General features: G+C 41.1%; 1 protein-coding gene across 1 annotated transcript; it reads right to left on the bottom strand.

Moving 5' to 3' along the window:
- Positions 1 to 1,473: 1,473 nt before the first annotated feature.
- LOC145458292 (uncharacterized) lies at positions 1,474 to 16,761 on the bottom strand. The gene is made up of 9 exons (XM_080336631.1): positions 15,903 to 16,761; positions 15,674 to 15,777; positions 15,300 to 15,359; positions 9,581 to 9,628; positions 9,466 to 9,516; positions 5,483 to 5,518; positions 4,269 to 4,322; positions 4,172 to 4,206; positions 1,474 to 1,635 (listed from the first exon to the last, which is right to left on the bottom strand). The coding sequence occupies exons 1-9, from the start codon at positions 16,033 to 16,035 to the stop codon at positions 1,551 to 1,553; spliced, it is 606 nt and encodes a 201-aa protein (XP_080192757.1). The 5' UTR covers positions 16,036 to 16,761; the 3' UTR covers positions 1,474 to 1,550.
- Between the last annotated feature and the right edge of the window lie 1,132 nt (positions 16,762 to 17,893).

Genomic DNA, 17,893 nt, shown 5'->3' with positions numbered 1-17,893 from the left:
TCCATAATACGTGATGTAACGACCAGAATTCGTCAAAGGGCCAGATTTCGTTAAAATACAAGTTTTTTTTTATGTACAAATTTGTCAGTTTTCAAGTCAAAAACGTTTTTTTAGGCCAAACTATTTCGTAATGACAGACAGTTCCAATCAGAAAGAGGCCTTGACGCGCCAATTTTGTTTGTGAATTACATGAATCAATATGAAATAGAGTATTTCGGGGCAGACGAATTCCACCTAAAAACCTTCACACTTCGTGCAATTTAGTGTAACTTTATTTCCTGGTTTTATTATGGGAACCCCTTCTGAATCAATTTGTTCCCCCCCCCCCAAAAAAAAAATACGCATAATTTCCCGTGCATTCATAAAGAATTTTCAACTTCATTTATTCTGGCTACACCCTTGTATATGGCGTTGCTTCTATTGCTACTTAAATATCGAAACTGATTGCTTTGAACATCTCTGGTTGTGGTTTCGATCACCGACCGGGTCAGAGCAAAGACCTGCACGTGGAACTAGCATCAACCGCTTCTCAGCCATAGGCGCTCGACACTCCCGCTTAACCTGATGGTAAAAATGGTGCTACTTACTAGATATCCTTGTGACCTGATATTCGATGTCCATGCACCTTGGTGGTATGGATCAGTGTTATGGACGAAGAGAAAGTCCCCTAATCCTTGCTTGTGTCTGCCAAACTCTACACCTGCTTTAGACGTCCGTACATGCATTGCTGTTCACGATGTGAACAAGTTCGATTCAAGGACAAAATGCTTGTCCCCGATGTCAGCCATGTTTGCTATGGAAATTCTTGTCATTGCTAACGGAGGCTGTCTGACACAAGTCTTGAAAACAGCGCCACCAGTTTACATTATAGTTTGATTGCTAAGGGTAACGTTCTTGCAGACATTTAGAGTCTACATTAGAATATTCTCTTGGTTTCGATAGCATAATATTTCATGTGTAAACAAACGTTTTTGCATATTCGTCATCTTTGTTACCGTGCCCCAGAAAGACTAAAAAAAATATGTTTTTTTATCATGATTTCTACAAATACACCTGATGTGACTCCATTCAGTTTCTATAATACGATGTTGAAATATTCAGCGTTCTGTCGCGTATATAAGAGAAGTACAGATCGTGTAATACTTTCTCGTAAGTCGTGAAACAAGTCGTGGAGGTAGTCACCCGCATGTCTACCTCAATTTGACTTCGTAGTGACTGACATAGGACGGTGTGCGAATTTATGCGTATACGTTAGGTCATGACACCGTTGGGCTGGGAAATTCAACCGCTGGTAATGCCATCAGTGCCTAGGAGTATTTAGCATCAATTACACGCAGTCATCTTCAAGTGTTCGCAATAGGAAGGTAATATGCTTGACTCGACATGGCGTATTTGTAGGAGCGCCAGCTCAACTGCAAGACGTCCTATATAGGCTATATACCTTGCTCCAATCGTCGTATTAACGAGCAATCGTAAGATGCATTATCTGAATTTATTGTCGCAAAATTAGTTAGAGACCGTCAGTATATATCATTAATGAATTATCGGAATCAGAAGCTATTTCCGTCCCCAACGTCAGGAGATACCGATGCTGATACGCTGGTCTCTTTGACCCCATCGATCACGGGAAACTCCCTGCAAAAAGGAGGTCCTGATCAGCCGACACAAACCACAAGGAAACACAGCCACCAGGAAGATCTGGTAAGTAATAAATTGCACACCAATTATCCAGTATTTTTGTTAGTTTCATCGGCGCTTATTACAGGAGTTGCCTCCGCATTACATCCTCCTACAGTGCTGCTAAATTTTTCCAAGACAGATATCTAGTCCTCTCGCATTAATGTCAGCTAAGCATAGGTAGGCCTATTGATTTGATAAATATGCATCATTCTTGTGATGGAAATAGTCATATCCACCAGATGGTGGATATCGGATGGCAAATAATAGGAATGATACGCATTGGCAGCACCGGGTATAATCAAGGAACAGTCAGTGTGATAGAACTTGCTTTATTTCGTAAGCCAATTCTGACCATTCTGCTGTACTTTTCAGAAAATATCACACTGCAATTCCATATGTTCGTCAAAATTTGAACCTAATTGAGACGACCAGTAACCGAATTTAGTGAAATGCACCGACCCCAATAAAGACGTTGATGAAATGTTCCTGATATTCTTTCAATATCACAGAGAAATCTGTTGTATTCCTAAGTTCGAAGAAAAACAGTGAAACAATGAATGAAAAAAATAGATAAAAACTATATAACGCAGGGGTTCTCAACTTCCCGTGTATAACGGGCCGCATTTTATCAGCAAAATACGCCGCGGACCGCAGAACATTATTAATATGTATTTGCGGCCTACTAATCAATTTAGGCTACTGTATAGCCTATTTACCAGTCGTATACGGGCGTTTAGTACCCTTTTATGCATTCTAAAGCAATAATGGACGGAGTTCTTAAGTTTGAAGTTGCTGTTTTTTTTAGAATAATGTATCTCCCATCGGCGCATTACGGTAACATTTTCGTTACAGAGGCGATTATCACTTTGAGCTCTCCGTAATAAGAGAAAAAGTCTGGTGTTTCGAGGTCAGCAATAGTTACAGAAGTCAGCTTTGTTGTAATGCTGATGCTTTTCGCTGGTCCCCTTCCCGCGTTCGCCTTGCCAGCATTTCCTCTGCAAATATGTCCACTCTGATAAAATTCACCCAGATAATATCGATATGCAGCATCTGTGGAGTTGGTGGAGTCGTCCGATGCTAGGCTAATGTGGTCTACGCGACAACGTGCAATAGACGATTGACTGACATTACTGCTACTCTTCTGGTCGCGGCTGCATCAAACAACTGTAGCTTCGAAATCTGTCATGTGATGGTGTCCCTGCTGCTATAAAGTTCATGAAACAGCGAAAATTCGCACAGTATGCTCAAGTTTATTGAAATTACACCTTCTCAAGCAGATTCCTGGGTTTAGCGCTATTCCAATGTTCCTGTAACGTCGTCGGCAATTTTAACAATGCCTTGAAATATGGATTCTTGGGCTTGACACCTAGACCTAGCTATCAACGATTTTCAAGATCAGGTGATATGCATAACTCCAGAATAAACTTTCGTTGTATCATTTTAAGCTTCGTCTACGCTTCGTTGCGACAATTGTTCTTCGACAAATATGACAAATCGGTTTTCCATTTATATCTGATAAAGCAAATTTCTTGTTCTACGCGCAGTGTTACAAACACCGTTTTCGCCGTTTAATTTCCCGTTCCTTTTTCTTGTTTCTGTTCAAACCATTCGCGGTGAGTGAGCCACTCTCTAAAAATGTACTACGCTGCGGGATTATCTTAAACCAGAGTTCAGAGGAAGGCCGATTAAAAAGAAATCTTAACTCGAGCAGATATCGAGAAATCAGAACTCATCAAATAATGAATATTTCAACGACACAGAGACGGTACGATAAGAGAGCCAAGCAGCTAAATTAATATGCAACAATAACGTGCCAATAGTAAATGCGTTTATAATGAAAGATGTCGCGGGCCGCGGGTTGAGAACCCCTATAACCTATAAATTACCACCATCCCTTAGGCCGGATAAAGACGAGTACTGCATGCAAACCACATCCTTCATCACAACATAATGATAGGAAATAATTAGTCGGTTTAGCGTTAAGCACTAAATTTACTTGAGCCATAAAATTATTTCCACTCGGACTGACCGACCGTGGCAGTCTGCTTAATTTATCGATGGCCCGACGCAGGCTACTTCCACTTCATGAGACTAAACACCAAACACGATCGTCGATAGCTTTCGCAAGTATGGTCGGCAATTCAAATCATCAATTATCCAAAATCAACTAAAATAATGGTTGTATACTAGAACTAGAGTAATCAAATCGCCTCATTATTAGGCTAGCTGTGTCTTATCGCATTGTACATTGTGTGTGACTTGTTCAGATGAAATATATAACACATCGATATCATCAAAATCGGAAAGGATCGCTGTTCAATTATAGATATCGATCATGCGAGTGCATGTACAATGACTTGAAATTATATAACTAACGATAAAGCAAACGACTCAAGAAACATTTTAAGATTGATATTGCTATGACAGCTCTCATCTCAAAATACACTATGAACCGCCTGAACTATGAATCTAGATTTCAGCGAATACTCACCGCTCCTGCGCGTATACGTGACCTCCTGGTATGTTCTGGAAACAAACATCACAAGTATCAATAGCATTCGCCATATCAATCAACTCGCAATACCTACAGGCCGATATCCGACGTTGGCGTCGTAAGCTCCACTGGGATCATGCTGGTAGGTCTGTAATGGAGACAATAATAATGGAATGAAAACAATGATCATAATAAAGTTTATTCGCGGGTTGAAAATGTTGGCATGTACCAAACTTCTACTGCATAATCGACAATGTTTTGCAGTTTCCATTTTTTCCTATTACGATTTTGGGTGACTCAACTTTACTCGAGTCAAATTTTTAAAGGCGTAAAATGACTCGACTCGAGTCAATTTGTGTATTGACTTGACTTTTATTCGAGCCTTTGTGCATGAGTCGAACCAAGCCATATGAATCGAGACTACGGTGGCCAAAACAGACATTTCATTGCAACTTCGAAGAATAGTAAAGTTACGGAATGATTGGTATTTCGTGTATCTGTCTTGATACTTGGCAAATAGAGCCAGAAACTGTTAGGACTGAGGAAAATTACGACGTTATGAATGCGAGACATTCTATATCACTCGAGCGGAATGAACCGGATTGAACTCAAAACTGTACAGTTAACACAATGACTTGGACTAGGACTCGAGTCACAACGCTAAGACTCATACTCGACCCTCTACTACTCACTGCCTTGGATTTGGACTTGACTCAGCGGTGAATTGAAAATGAGTAGATTTGGCTCGAATCGAGTCAAAACTAGAAAAGTGAGATTGACTTGTGACTCGCAACCTTGTGACTTATTTACAACCCTGGTTGCGATGGATCGTGCTGTAAGTTACTTTTGTATTTCTCGCGGCCTCGGGGGTCGGGTGTGCTTTATCCTTAAATATCTCTGCAGCAGTTGTTGTACAGATATTGCACTGCTAACTGCGTTTTGCCCGACATCAATATATTAAGTAAGAAAATTGCTAGATGACTATGACTGACTCTTCCAGCACGAGTAAGATTGATTGGAATTGATGTGGACATAGCAATGTGAGAGTACGATGCGTAAAATTGAGCATTGTGATGTAATAAAATTATCTTGAACATATTTAAAACCACTTCTATATAGTAAAAGATATAGAATGAAAAGAAAAGCCAATTTATCGAAATGTAAGTTCGCCATAAATTATGTAGGTGATTAAGATGATAAAATAAGTCATTGCGAGAAATACCGCTTGGGCCACTTGTAACCTTTCCGCGGCCACGGTTTGTTCACTTCAAATATAGACTATTCGATCAAAAGCGACAATCCACTTACCCCATCTGCCTGGACAATGCCGTTTCTTCCAACGTCCTGTATAGATGAGTCAGATTTACAAACTGACAATATAGGCCTACTGTATGCAATGTTCCCTCTAAGCTGCGCACGTGCGCAAATGCGCAGTGCTGAAACGGTCTCTGCGCACAGAAAATCTAAGCTGCGCACAGAAAATTCGAAGTGATGTTTTTTTTTAATCGTTGCGCACTGTTGTCCAATGGACCACGCTGGCGCGCAGTCTCGTGACAAATTAGATGGAACATTGCCACGGGCAAATAGTGTTATCACTGAAGTCTGAAACCGAGGTACAAGTGAAGCCCGCAAAGGTAAATATTGCGCTCCGTGAAGAAATGAGCATTTACAATCACGTGCGCCTCACGGAAGAGATTTTTTAAAGTATGCTCTCGTACGCGTGAGCGATACTGATATAATTTCGATAGCGCAGTATTTTCTGGGAATGGCGAAATAACATGGTTTAACAAAGTTATAAATAACAATGGGACAACAAGTGGCTCGAAGTTAATCTGCGAGAAACTAACGAATAGTCTTCTCCGCGTGGCATGAACATTGCGTAAGGAGGGGCCGAGCTCGAAGGGGGCCCAAATTTATTTCGTGAATTAACATAAATCATAGTGTATATGTTGGAATATTTCATGAATTTTTGTCGCACTATGCGCGATTTGATACTGTCAGATATATGGAATATTGGTTACCCTTCCCCAACAAAAAAAAATACGCATGCTTTATATAAATTGGCACTTGTGCGTCTGCCATTACCGCACCATGACGTGCCATAACATATGAAGTTATAGGCTATGTAACATGCGACTCTGAAAAGTGCGCCAGAACGATCAGCAGCGAGAAAACCTTGGTCGAAAAGGACTGCCCTTATGCTGACCGAAAACTCCGATATATATACATATATGTTTAATTGTCCATGTCCATAGGCGCCTAAATGGCTGGCGCCGAATGTTCCTGTTCTGCGATCCGAGTCCCACAGTATACTTATGCAAAATGTTCACACAAACCTGAACCTTTCAGGGTTCTTACCATCCCTTTATTCATGTTATTCTGTTGATATAAGCTCTGAGAGTTTTACTAGTAATAAAACAAAACTGCCAAGTGATTTTCCGAATTTAAAAAAATACAAATTAGGTTATCAACTATTTTGAGGCTTCGCGAACCCCCTGAAAATGCTTTGCGGACCCCCGGTTGGTAATGATACATCTTACTTCGAAAAGGCAACTTGACTCGTGACTTGACTCGAGTCACTTGAGACGTAATGATACATCTTACTTCGAAAAGGCAACTTGACTCGTGACTTGACTCGAGTCACTTGAGACGTAATGATACATCTTACTTCGAAAAGGCAACTTGACTTGAATTCTGACTTGACTCGAGTCACTTGAGACATATTCATACATCTTGCTTCGAAAAGGCAACTTGACTTGAATTCTGACTTGACTCGAGTCAAAATGACTCGTCACTCGAAGGTAGTGGCTTGATCCCAACACTGCTGATAGCTAGAAGTATGTGTCTGTGTGATGTGCTGTGTAGATTTGTCCTAATTCTTTTTTGATATAATAACAGACACCCAAACACGGAAATGGATACCCTGTCATTTGTTTTGATACGACGAATGAAGAGTGGACAGTCGGTTTTGAAGGGCAACGCATGACACAAATACGCAGCTTTCATCACGCATTGGCGGTGATGATATCAATTCCTTGGGTCTTCAACATGACATTTTCACCCAAGACTGAAAGATCTCTCACTTTCATGTCGATTTTTCTCGCTCGCGTGCCTAATTTAAAGGCCAGTTGTGCTGTTCGCACCAAACTTCGTGAGATTAGTGACTAATTTGCAAATGAGTTGCCTGAAATAATGACGATGTTTGGTAATTTATGTCAGCATGCGAGGCATAATGAACACTTCGATAAACATCACAAAAACCGATATGGTATATAAGAGTGCAGCAGGAATAGGCGTTTGACAAAGATATGGGTTGGTATTGGTAACCGGAGATTGAGCGTTTGATGAAGATTTTCGGGCAGGATATGGGTTGTTATGCCTTGGATTTACTTTTGTAAATAATATCCGGATAGGTAAGGGTTATATCCGGATAGGGGTGGTTAGACCAGTCTACCCTGTGGCGTGGTTGGACCAGTCTACCCTGTGGCGTGGGTAGACCAGTCCACCCTACCGTTCTGATCATGGGGTGGCATTTTGAACCACCTCTAGGAGTGGGCCCAGTTTTTACAGTGTAAGACAAATGCCATATCGAGGGAACATTATTTTCCGGTAAAGAAATGCCAATTTGAAATCGTGTACGTCTTTTAGTATAGTACGTTTGGGCGATTTAAATATCTTTTTACACAGCAGATGGGAGGTCCCGAAATAGCCTCATGTAACAAATCATTATACCAACGGGCAGGCCCGAAGATGTCATTATTATTTAGAGGGCCAAACTATTCCAACACACCTCACTCGATCAGCTCGACCGGTAAATCTGATTATGTGACCATGGAGAGGATAAAGATTGATAGCAAAATATATGCAATTCCCGATGATATTGGCCGATGCAATCATGAATTATATAAATTTTTCACGCTTCGTGCGTTTAGGCGATCCAACCATTAAACGGGCCCCATGTAGATGATAATGACTGGTCAAAAAACTAGATGCCGAGGGGGGTCTGGGGGCGAAGCCCCCCATAAGCTAGTTTATCACCCAATGGGGGGCTGGTTGCGCACTGTTGTCCAAGGGCCTGCGCAGTGCGTTGACGTGTTTGCGCGGACTCATGAAAAATTAGAGGGAACAATGACTGTATGGCCGTTGGACATCATAAGCCGCTACTTCGAACCGTTCGTATTGACGGTAGAAATTTATGAAGCAAGGAATAATTTTATTTTATGCCTGGTTAATTCCCCCTGACACTGTTATGCCATTTTTGTTTTGTTTTCCTGAAATAACGGAACTTATATTGCAATAAGGTCGACAAAATGTAAGCAATGTATCACCTCTAGCTATGTAGGCTATGAAGACGTGGATAGCAACGAAGTATTACATTTTCGGAGTAGCCAATTAAGGTTTGTCTACTTGCACATAATTAATCAAATGGTTATATTTTGTGACTACATCCACTTCGACTTAGAAGTGTTTTAGTCAAAACTAATTACTTTTTCCACATTTTTCGAAGAATACAAAGTCGTTTTATGGGATGTGTTTCTGTCACCTTTTTGAGTGATATTGTCGTAACGACTGAGTGAAACTTCTCCTGTATCACGGTAACTGAATACAATTTCGAATATTGCTTCAATTTGTAGTTTCATTATTAATTTTTTATTTACAAATATGTCATAATGGTAATGGAAAGTTAACAACTCGGCTGTCCTTATTTTCTGATCCGTATCAAATAGCAATAGCATCTCTGCCCAATAAGGCCGGCAAGTTCGACAATATGACGAATGGGACTCCAGATCGACCGCTTCTATTAGCTTCTATGATTGGGATGCACAGATTACACAAGAACGGGACACAAAGCTTCAAAGTTACACCATGTGACCACAACGAATACCATATCAGTTATCCGTATTTGACAATCGAAAATTATGATATACCGATATTTCTTTAACGCTGACAGTCGGGCCCTACCAACCTCTTTCAAACTGCTCATATGTATATCAGGATGTAACGTCTTTCATTTGATGTTTGGATGACCGCGATCATGAAATAAGAATAGGTTCGGGACTTCAAGATTTCCGGAGTATAAGCACCAAGCATTTTACCAGGATGATATTTAACGTTTCTAAACTGTATTGCGGTGTAGTTTCGATACCGAAAAATACCATATGTCATGTTGTCGACTTGAAAAATACTATGGAGTATGGACAAAGATCCGTTGTTACTATCCCTGATACATAATATTTTCTAGAGAATACGAGTGTTAGCTCGTGCATTCACATTGCAAATGGATATCTTACCACGTCCGCTTCGAAGCCACCTCCTGCCCGGCGCTTAGACCTTTTCAACGTCTGAATTGTAAGCGCACGAAAGTGATAGAAGGAACGTGAGATTCGCTACAGATCGTTTACTCACAGTCTCCTCTGGCATATTTTCCTCCATAGGCGCAACGGTAGCTTGATCCTGATAGAAACAGCATAGGTGATCAAATTAGTCATCGTTGCTACTCAAGTAGATGTATACGTAACGGCGAAAATTTCTGCGCAATTATCAGTAGAAGAAGCCGTTTCCAAGAAATGTCCAAACCAGTGCAAGTGCAAGTAGAAAAGAAAGGATAAAGAAGTACTCAAGTAATTAGTTTCCAAACGTATATTTCACTGCTTCGCCGATTTCACGTAGACTTCACTGCTTTTCGCAGTGAAGCGAAGCTGACTTATTTTGAAATCGCAATGTTTTTTTTTACGTGACGAACGCAAACTAATTAAGTACTCTACAAATCGATGATATCTTCGCAAATATCTTTCGTTATTGTAATACAAGACCTATTTCATGCCGTTCTTTCGAAAATCTCACTTTTTAAAGTGATGCAATCTTATCCTAAAACTATTTTATACTTTACAAAATCTGAATTCTCAAAGGTGGTTTTACTAAAAATGTAAAAGTGTAAAGTCTGAAAATATGACCAGCTGAGTAATTAGTAGGAAAAACCTACTCGAGTACTCCAAAAAAGCGTAAATACTCCGCCACTGACCATCTCTGGGAGAGTGAGAAGATTTTGTCGAAGGGAACGACGGGGAAGATGCAGCAAGGATTGCTTATGATAGGCATTGCATTGATTACACATACATAGCAGCAAGTAGATAAATATGCAAGGGACAATATATGCGACAAAATACAGCCTCCGTGACTGACTATGAACACCGATATCGGAAATTTGAAAGAGATCCATCCCGTGTATAATTTGCAGTTGTAAAAGAGCTGATTGTTCGCGATAACGAAGTAGATTGAAAAGTGTCGTTTGATTCGTAGAGCGCAATCTGATATTAAGGATCTGCTCGTCAGAATAACGTAAATTAGACAACATTAGTCGTAAATACAATTACGAGCAAACGCATTTAGTGAAGTAGTAATATTTGATTATTTCCGTTTATGTTTTCCAAGGCTTCAGCTTGCATCCTTGTTTCATCAATGAGTGTGTTGTATACCGGCGAGTAATAAACATGTACTCTGCAGTCTGTTGCTAGCTTAGTAAAGAAGCAGCTATTATTACATGGTGGCAGCGGTGTTGGCGTCTATGTTGAAAAGGTACGTTTTGTCTCCTACATTTTTCAAAGACCTTACCTACAATGGCAAGCAATATTCCAATGCCGCATATGGACTGGAAACATGAACCGCTCGTGGACTCGTTTAGAGCCTTCAAGGCAAGAATGGACTTGTTCTTTATGGACCAAGAGATCACAGACGACGTGAAAAAGGCCATAAAAATAAAAATAGCGCTTGGCGACGAGGGAATGCGCAGAATCATGAATTCTGGCCTCACACAGCAGAATCAAAGAGATCCAAAAGAAATATGGAAGCAGATAGAAAGTGAGATTGACGTTTCAATCAAGATTAACTTTCGTATTCACAGGCTTGAGTACTCTCAAATCAGGCAGCGACCTGAAGAAACTATTACTGGATTTATCTCACGATTGAGGGAGAAGGCCTCTCGTTGCGAGTTTGGACTTGAGGAGTTGAATGAACGTCTGATAGAGATGATTATCCTATCCACTCCATTCGAGAACTTTCGAAAGGAATTGATGATTAAACCTAAAGGTGCTAGTCTGGCTGAAATTCTAGAAAAGGGGAGAGAATATGAAGCGATCCAAGCGTCAAGTAACTCACTGTCTAGGATGACTACTGGCAGTGGAATGTACAATGACAATATAGACACGATAAAGAAAGGTAAACGATGTACAAACTGTGGCCTAAATCACAGGCCGAGAGGTTGCCCTGCATATAATGCCACTTGTCATCATTGTGGTAAATTGGGCCACTGGATGAAAACCTGCAAACATGCTCAAAATGAACGTGATGAATCTGCAGAAGAACAAGACAGTGAACAGCAATTTCAAAGAAAATACCACAGAAACAAAAGATCAAAGAGTTATCACAACGAGATACAGCTGGACAGTGATGATGAAGCTGGAATTGAGTTCCACCATATATTGATCAATGACATTGCATGTGATGAGGACTGTAAAGAGGTCATTATACCTCTGTTGATGAAATACACAGAGCCAAGAGTAACTGGCAAGCTCTACTCCAAGCTGGACACAGGAGCTGGTGGTAACACTTTACCAATACGAACATATAAACAGATGTTTGGCAGCAAGCCATATGCTGAAATCCTACTAGACGAACCTAACGTTCGATTGACAGGATACTCCGGTACGAAACTTCTTTGCCATGGATCAATAACGCTATCAATAAGAAAGAAAACTGACCACGAACCGGTTGAGTTCAAGTTCTACGTTGTGGATGTGCCCGGACCAGTAATTCTTGGGTTACCAGGTTGTTTGAAACTAGACTTTATCCAGTTTAATATCGACGATATTAAAAGTGAATCGGACAGAGACGCTCTGAACACAGTGGAGGATCTTACTAGAAGATTTCCAGGGTGCATTAATGGCATTGGAGAGTTCAATGGAGAAGAGCATCTTTATGTGACGAAGGATGCCATACCGTCGATAGATCCACCGAGAAGGGTCTCTCTCAATTTAAAAGACAAGATCAAAGCTGAACTGGAGCGAATGGTGAGCTTGAAAGTTATTCGCAAAGTAGAGGGACATACAGATTGGTGCTCCTCACTAGCCTATGCAGTGAAAAAGAACGGTGATCTTCGTATGTGCCTCGACCCACACAACTGAACAAGGCACTGAAACGATATCCGCACAATATTCCCACGGTGGAAGAAATAACTCCATCCCTATGCAAAGCCAAGTTCTTTACCAAACTGGATGCGAAGGCGGGGTATTGGAGTGTGAAACTGGCCAAGGAGTCTCAAGAACTAACCACATTCAGGACTCCATTCGGTCGATATTGCTTCATGAGACTACCTTTCGGGCTATCAGTAAGTCAGGATATATTTCAAGCCCGAATGGACAGCATTCTAGAAAAATGTGACGGTTGCGCCGGAATCTCGGATGACATAGTCATCTACGGCAGCACAGAAGTCGAACACGATGAACGTGTCCTGAGATTCGTGAAAGTTGCAATGCAAGAAGGTTTGAAATTTAATCAGAGTAAATGTATCGTGAAGTCAAGAAGAATCTCATTCTTTGGACGCATTTACACCGACAATGGAGTATACCCTGATCCAAAAAAGGTTGGAGACATATTGAGAATGCCGTCACCAACAACCAAGCTAGATCTCCAAAGGTTCCTTGGGATGACCAACTTTCTCGCTAATCATCTCCCAAACTTTTCGGTTAGCTCTTCCATTCTGAGAGATTTGACTAAAAAGGATACGCCATTCACCTGGGATACTGACCAAGAGAAAGCCTTCAACGAAATGAAAAAAGGTATCTCCGACTGCATGGCATTGAGATATTATGACCCGCAACGTCCTGTCACATTGGAAGTGGACGCCTCGATGAAAGGAATGGGCTCAGCCTTGATTCAGGACGGGGCACCCATTTCATTTGCCAGTAAAACGCTCACGACGTCTCAAGCAAACTACAGCAATATAGAAAGGGAATGCCTTGCCGTTATATGTGGTATACAGAGATTCCACCATTATCTTTATGGTCGATACTTCACCGTGGTCACAGATCACAAACCTCTGGAAATGATCTTTAAAAAACCTCTACGGGTCGCACCTCCAAGGCTGCAAAGAATGATGTTGAAAGTGCAAGGATATGACTTTGATGTTAAATACAGACCTGGCAATGAAATGACTCTGGCAGACACCCTGTCAAGAATGCCTAATACAGCCAATGCTGGATATATTGACCTTGACTCGCATGTGGAAGAAATCTCAATGTGGTCAATCGAAAACACCGACATAGACATGATCCACTTTTCAGAAGAAAAGAGAAAAGATCTGAGAACTGAGACAACCAAGGACCACGTCCTCCACAAACTATCTGAATGTATTTTCATTGGCTGGCCAGAAGATATCAAGTCCATCCCAAATGAACTGAGAAGCTTTTGGACTTACAGGGACGAACTAGCAGTTGAAGATGGCATCATCTTCAAAGGTCGACAAGTCATTATTCCCGAAACCATGCAGAATGACATACTGTTGCAGCTTCATGCAGGTCATCAAGGGATTGAGAAAACGCGTGCTCTGAGCCGGGAAAGTGTCTATTGGCCAGGGCTATACAAGGACATTGAAAATCTCTGCAAAAACTGTGAATTATGTCAGGAGGCTCTGCCGCGACAAACAAGAGAACCGCTTATCAGTCATGAGCGACCAAATATGCCATGGACCAAGCTTGGAACAGACCTTTTTGAAATTCAAGGTAAACATTTCATTATAATTTCAGACTACTACAGTCGATTCCCGATTGTGAAAAAACTGTCTTCAAGCACCAGCGAAGACGTAATCGAAGTTGTCAAAGAAAGTTTTAGCCTTTTTGGCGTGCCGCAAGAAATCGTCTCCGACAATGGTCCATGCTATCTCAGCAAGTTTGACAAATTTTGTCATATGTGGGGTGTCAAACATACCAAATCCTCGCCCCGTTTTCCAAAATCAAACGGGTTCATCGAACGACAAATTGGATACCTGAAACCAATTCTTCGCAAATGCATGAAAGGGGGAGAAGATATCCATATGGCACTATTAAATGTTAGAGCAACTCCACTGGACAGTGTTCTACCTAGCCCAGCCGAGCTGATGTTTGGTAGACCGATTCCTACAGCTATGCCAAGTCACGGTATCAGCAACAAACCAGAGATCTATAAAGAACATGTGCAAGCTCGACTGCAGAAACAGAAGGATTATTCTGACATTCGCAGCAAGGCTCTCCCTCCATTGATAGAGGGACAACAGATTCGTGTATTCAACAAATATGATAAAATATGGTCCCCAGCTAAAGTGGTGACTAGAGAAAATGAACGTTCGTACAGGGTACTAACTGAAAAGGGTAATGAATTGGTACGTAACAGAATCCATCTACGTGAAACCAGCGCAGCAAAACGAGCGACACTCGACGATGCCGAGCAAACGAAAACAAACGACATGGATATTGGTGATGCGTCTTCAATGGCTAATGACGGCGCTCGAGCAATTACCGCAAGACCTTGCAGACTTATCAAGACTCCGATCCGATCCAAATCAAACGACATGGATATTGGTGATGCCACAGCAATCAGTGATGGCAGCACTCGTGCAATTACCACGAGATCCGGCAGGCTTATCAAAGCTCCGAATCGGCTTCAATACTGACTTTTCTTTGTGTAGTATTGTAGTCACTGTGCCATTCTTACTTCTAAACTATTGGAAGGAAGATGTTGTAATATTTGATTATTTCCGTTTATGTTTTCCAAGGCTTCAGCTTGCATCCTTGTTTCATCAATGAGTGTGTTGTATACCGGCGAGTAATAAACATGTACTCTGCAGTCTGTTGCTAGCTTAGTAAAGTAGCAGCTATTATTACACAAGTCACATATTAATTTATCTATTTGGTGATGAATGTGAATCGTTTATAGCCGGCTGCTCGCGAACTGATTAGCAACATACCGACTCATGAGTTGATTCATTGAATCCAATACAAACACAACTACTTTGGGAGCTCGATCGGAAAACACTAATTCTCCTGAGTCTAATATTTGCCTGCCGATCGCAGATAAAAATACATCTTTTGGTTACCTGCATTTCCGAGTTTGAGTCTTCCTCTGGCGTAGTATCCTCGTATCTTGGTTCCGGAATCTATAGTGAAATACGTATATCAGCGTTTGGATTTCGCGATATTTATTTCGACATCTGTTTTTCCACGTCCATTACAAATAAAATGGGGCATTCTGAAGCCGTGGGCAAAAAAGCGCCGCCAAAATATCATATACAACGCCAGTTTCCATGAAATGCGGCAATTCACAATCGTAGGGCTGAACACGTACGTTAACTATGGGGTTTCAAACATAGGCACATAGATCGACCACGCGAGTCGAGACGCACATGAGGATTTTGTAGTATAGACGCCATAGATTGGTGATTCAGAGCGAGTGTTAGGGTAACGATCGCACCTCTGTCATTATGCATTCCTCTCCAGTCCAGCAGCATTCGTCTCTTATCGAGCAGTCGATTTCAGTTTCTATAATTTCCCCAGTGCAGTAGTCTTCACAAGGATCTAATTATGAGGCAAAATCAAAATACGTTCAATAGGTCATATGGCTATGAGCTTTTTATATATTCAATAGACCCTCCACACATAGTTTTCAACCGGTACGCGGTGAACATAATACATTTACCCACCTGAACTATTCATTGGACATATCCCGTTGTACGCAATGATGAGTTTGGCTACCTCGCAGTGATTTAGTGAGATAGTTGCGGCATCAATCGTGTCGATTGCAACAATCGTTAATGTTATGAATAAGACTCTCATTTTCGTAGATTTTAGATTGCTCCGTCAACAGAGAGAACGAAAAGATGACAGGTAAATTTCAGTGTGGATGGATGGGTGATATCGTTTGTATAATCATTATTGTCCGTGGTCACGTGAACATGCGACACAATGGCATACGGGACTTAATAACATGATTCAAAAAATCCTTATACATGTATCCAGCGACTAATATGCGATATCCAGTGGCGCTGAGCACAAACATAGCGTCCCAAGGACATAATATGATAAATTGCATAAAACATCCTTCTCAATGTTGAGCCATATATCCTATGTTTTTTCAGAAGAACTGGCATTTCATTCGTTGCCACAGGGAATGCGCATAGCCTTATTAAGATTAACCGATTTTGTCAGTCCACTTTGATGAGAACTATAGCCAACTTGAAATGGTGACCCGACCTAGCCAGATCCCAATCGGTAATTAGACATTTAATAAGTATATAGTTATGAATAATTAATGAACGGATATACGTTGGCCCATCCACACCAGGCATAAAGCACTTATAGCCATATACAATGGCTACGCCAAATCGCATTCATATATCAAGAATATTCTCGAAATAAAACGTGGGTGGATTAACTCCTCTTGGCCTACTTATAGTCCGAGAGTCTTGGAAATAACCGAATCAGCAGAGCGACAAAGCTAGTCAATGCAATCGTCATTTTCGATTTTTCCAATGCAGCTTTTTATAAATCAATACTGATCGAAACTACTAGAATTCGTTCCGCGAGCAGAGTTTCATATGATACCGTAGTAGTGTAGTCATCCTTTTTATAGACGCACCAATCCCCGTCCCTGAGGCTATTTACGTTCATCGTGCCTGCTAGACTATTGTCGTGTGTATTTATGAGTAACTTTCATTGTTTTGTCAATTTCAATACCGATTTTCCATGTGTATTTAGCAATATGTATTGAATAACGTGCTTCCGAAAAATAAATAACATTCATTATACGTTAGATCAGGGGTTCTCAACTTCGCTTGTATAATGGGCCGCATTTCAACGACAAAAGACGCTGCGGGCCGCATATAATTATTTACATGTATTTGTGGGCTACTAGCAAATTTAGGCTACTGTAGCCTATTTGCCAGTCGGATAAGGGCATTGTGCATTAAGTACATTTTTATGCATTCTAAAGCATTATTGCGCAGGGTCGTAAGTTTGCAGTTGCTGTTTCTTTTTGTGAGGATATGTATCTTCCAGCGGCGCAAGTAAATCCCTTCATGGGGCGTGCATTGCATTCGTTGACAAGTCGGTATATGCACCTTCAAACCCTTCCACCAGAGAACCGAACTAATCACGTTTTCCCAGCCTATATCCCCAGTACTTCCTCTGCAAATATGTCCACTATGATAAAATGCAACAAGAAAATTATCTGTGGAGTCGGTGGATTCGTCCAATGCTAGGCTAGCGTAGTCCACGCGGTAACGTGTTTCAGAACATGCGATAAAAGATCGACTGACATTGCTGTTACTATTTTGGCCACGGTTGAATCAGACAACTGTATAGCTTCGGAATTTGTCAGGTAATGTTGTCCTGGCTGCTAAGTTATGGAAACCGCGAATATTCGCACGGTACGTTACGGTTTTAACACACCTTCTCTAGCAGATTTCTTGGATTTAGCGATACACCAAGCAATTTTGAACGATGTGTCTGTAATTAACGTCGTCGGCAATTTTAACAATGCCTCGAAATATGGATTGCTGGGCTTGACACCTAGCTAGCGACGCTTTGTTCTTAGATCAGGTGATATGCATAATTCCAGAAGAAACTGCCGTGCATGGTATCATTTTAAGCTTCTACGCTTCGTTACCGACAAATAAGACACATCGGTTTTCCA

Source organism: Botryllus schlosseri, chromosome 2 (genome assembly GCF_051294905.1).
Source record: "Botryllus schlosseri isolate E-star chromosome 2, Bs_hap1, whole genome shotgun sequence".
NCBI lineage: Eukaryota > Metazoa > Chordata > Ascidiacea > Stolidobranchia > Styelidae > Botryllus > Botryllus schlosseri.
Note: the sequence above shows the minus strand (reverse complement) of the source record. Positions and strands in the feature narration are given on the sequence as shown.

Coding starts and splice junctions, on each gene's coding strand:
- LOC145458292 (XM_080336631.1), bottom strand. CDS start 16,035: ATGAGAGTCTTATTCATAACATTAACGATTGTTGCAATCGACACGATT. Junction 4,207..4,268: donor CCAACGTCGGATATCGGCCT/GTAGGTATTGCG, acceptor GTTTGTTTCCAG/AACATACCAGGAGGTCACGT. Junction 1,636..4,171: donor CACGTATACGCGCAGGAGCG/GTGAGTATTCGC, acceptor TCCTTTTTGCAG/GGAGTTTCCCGTGATCGATG.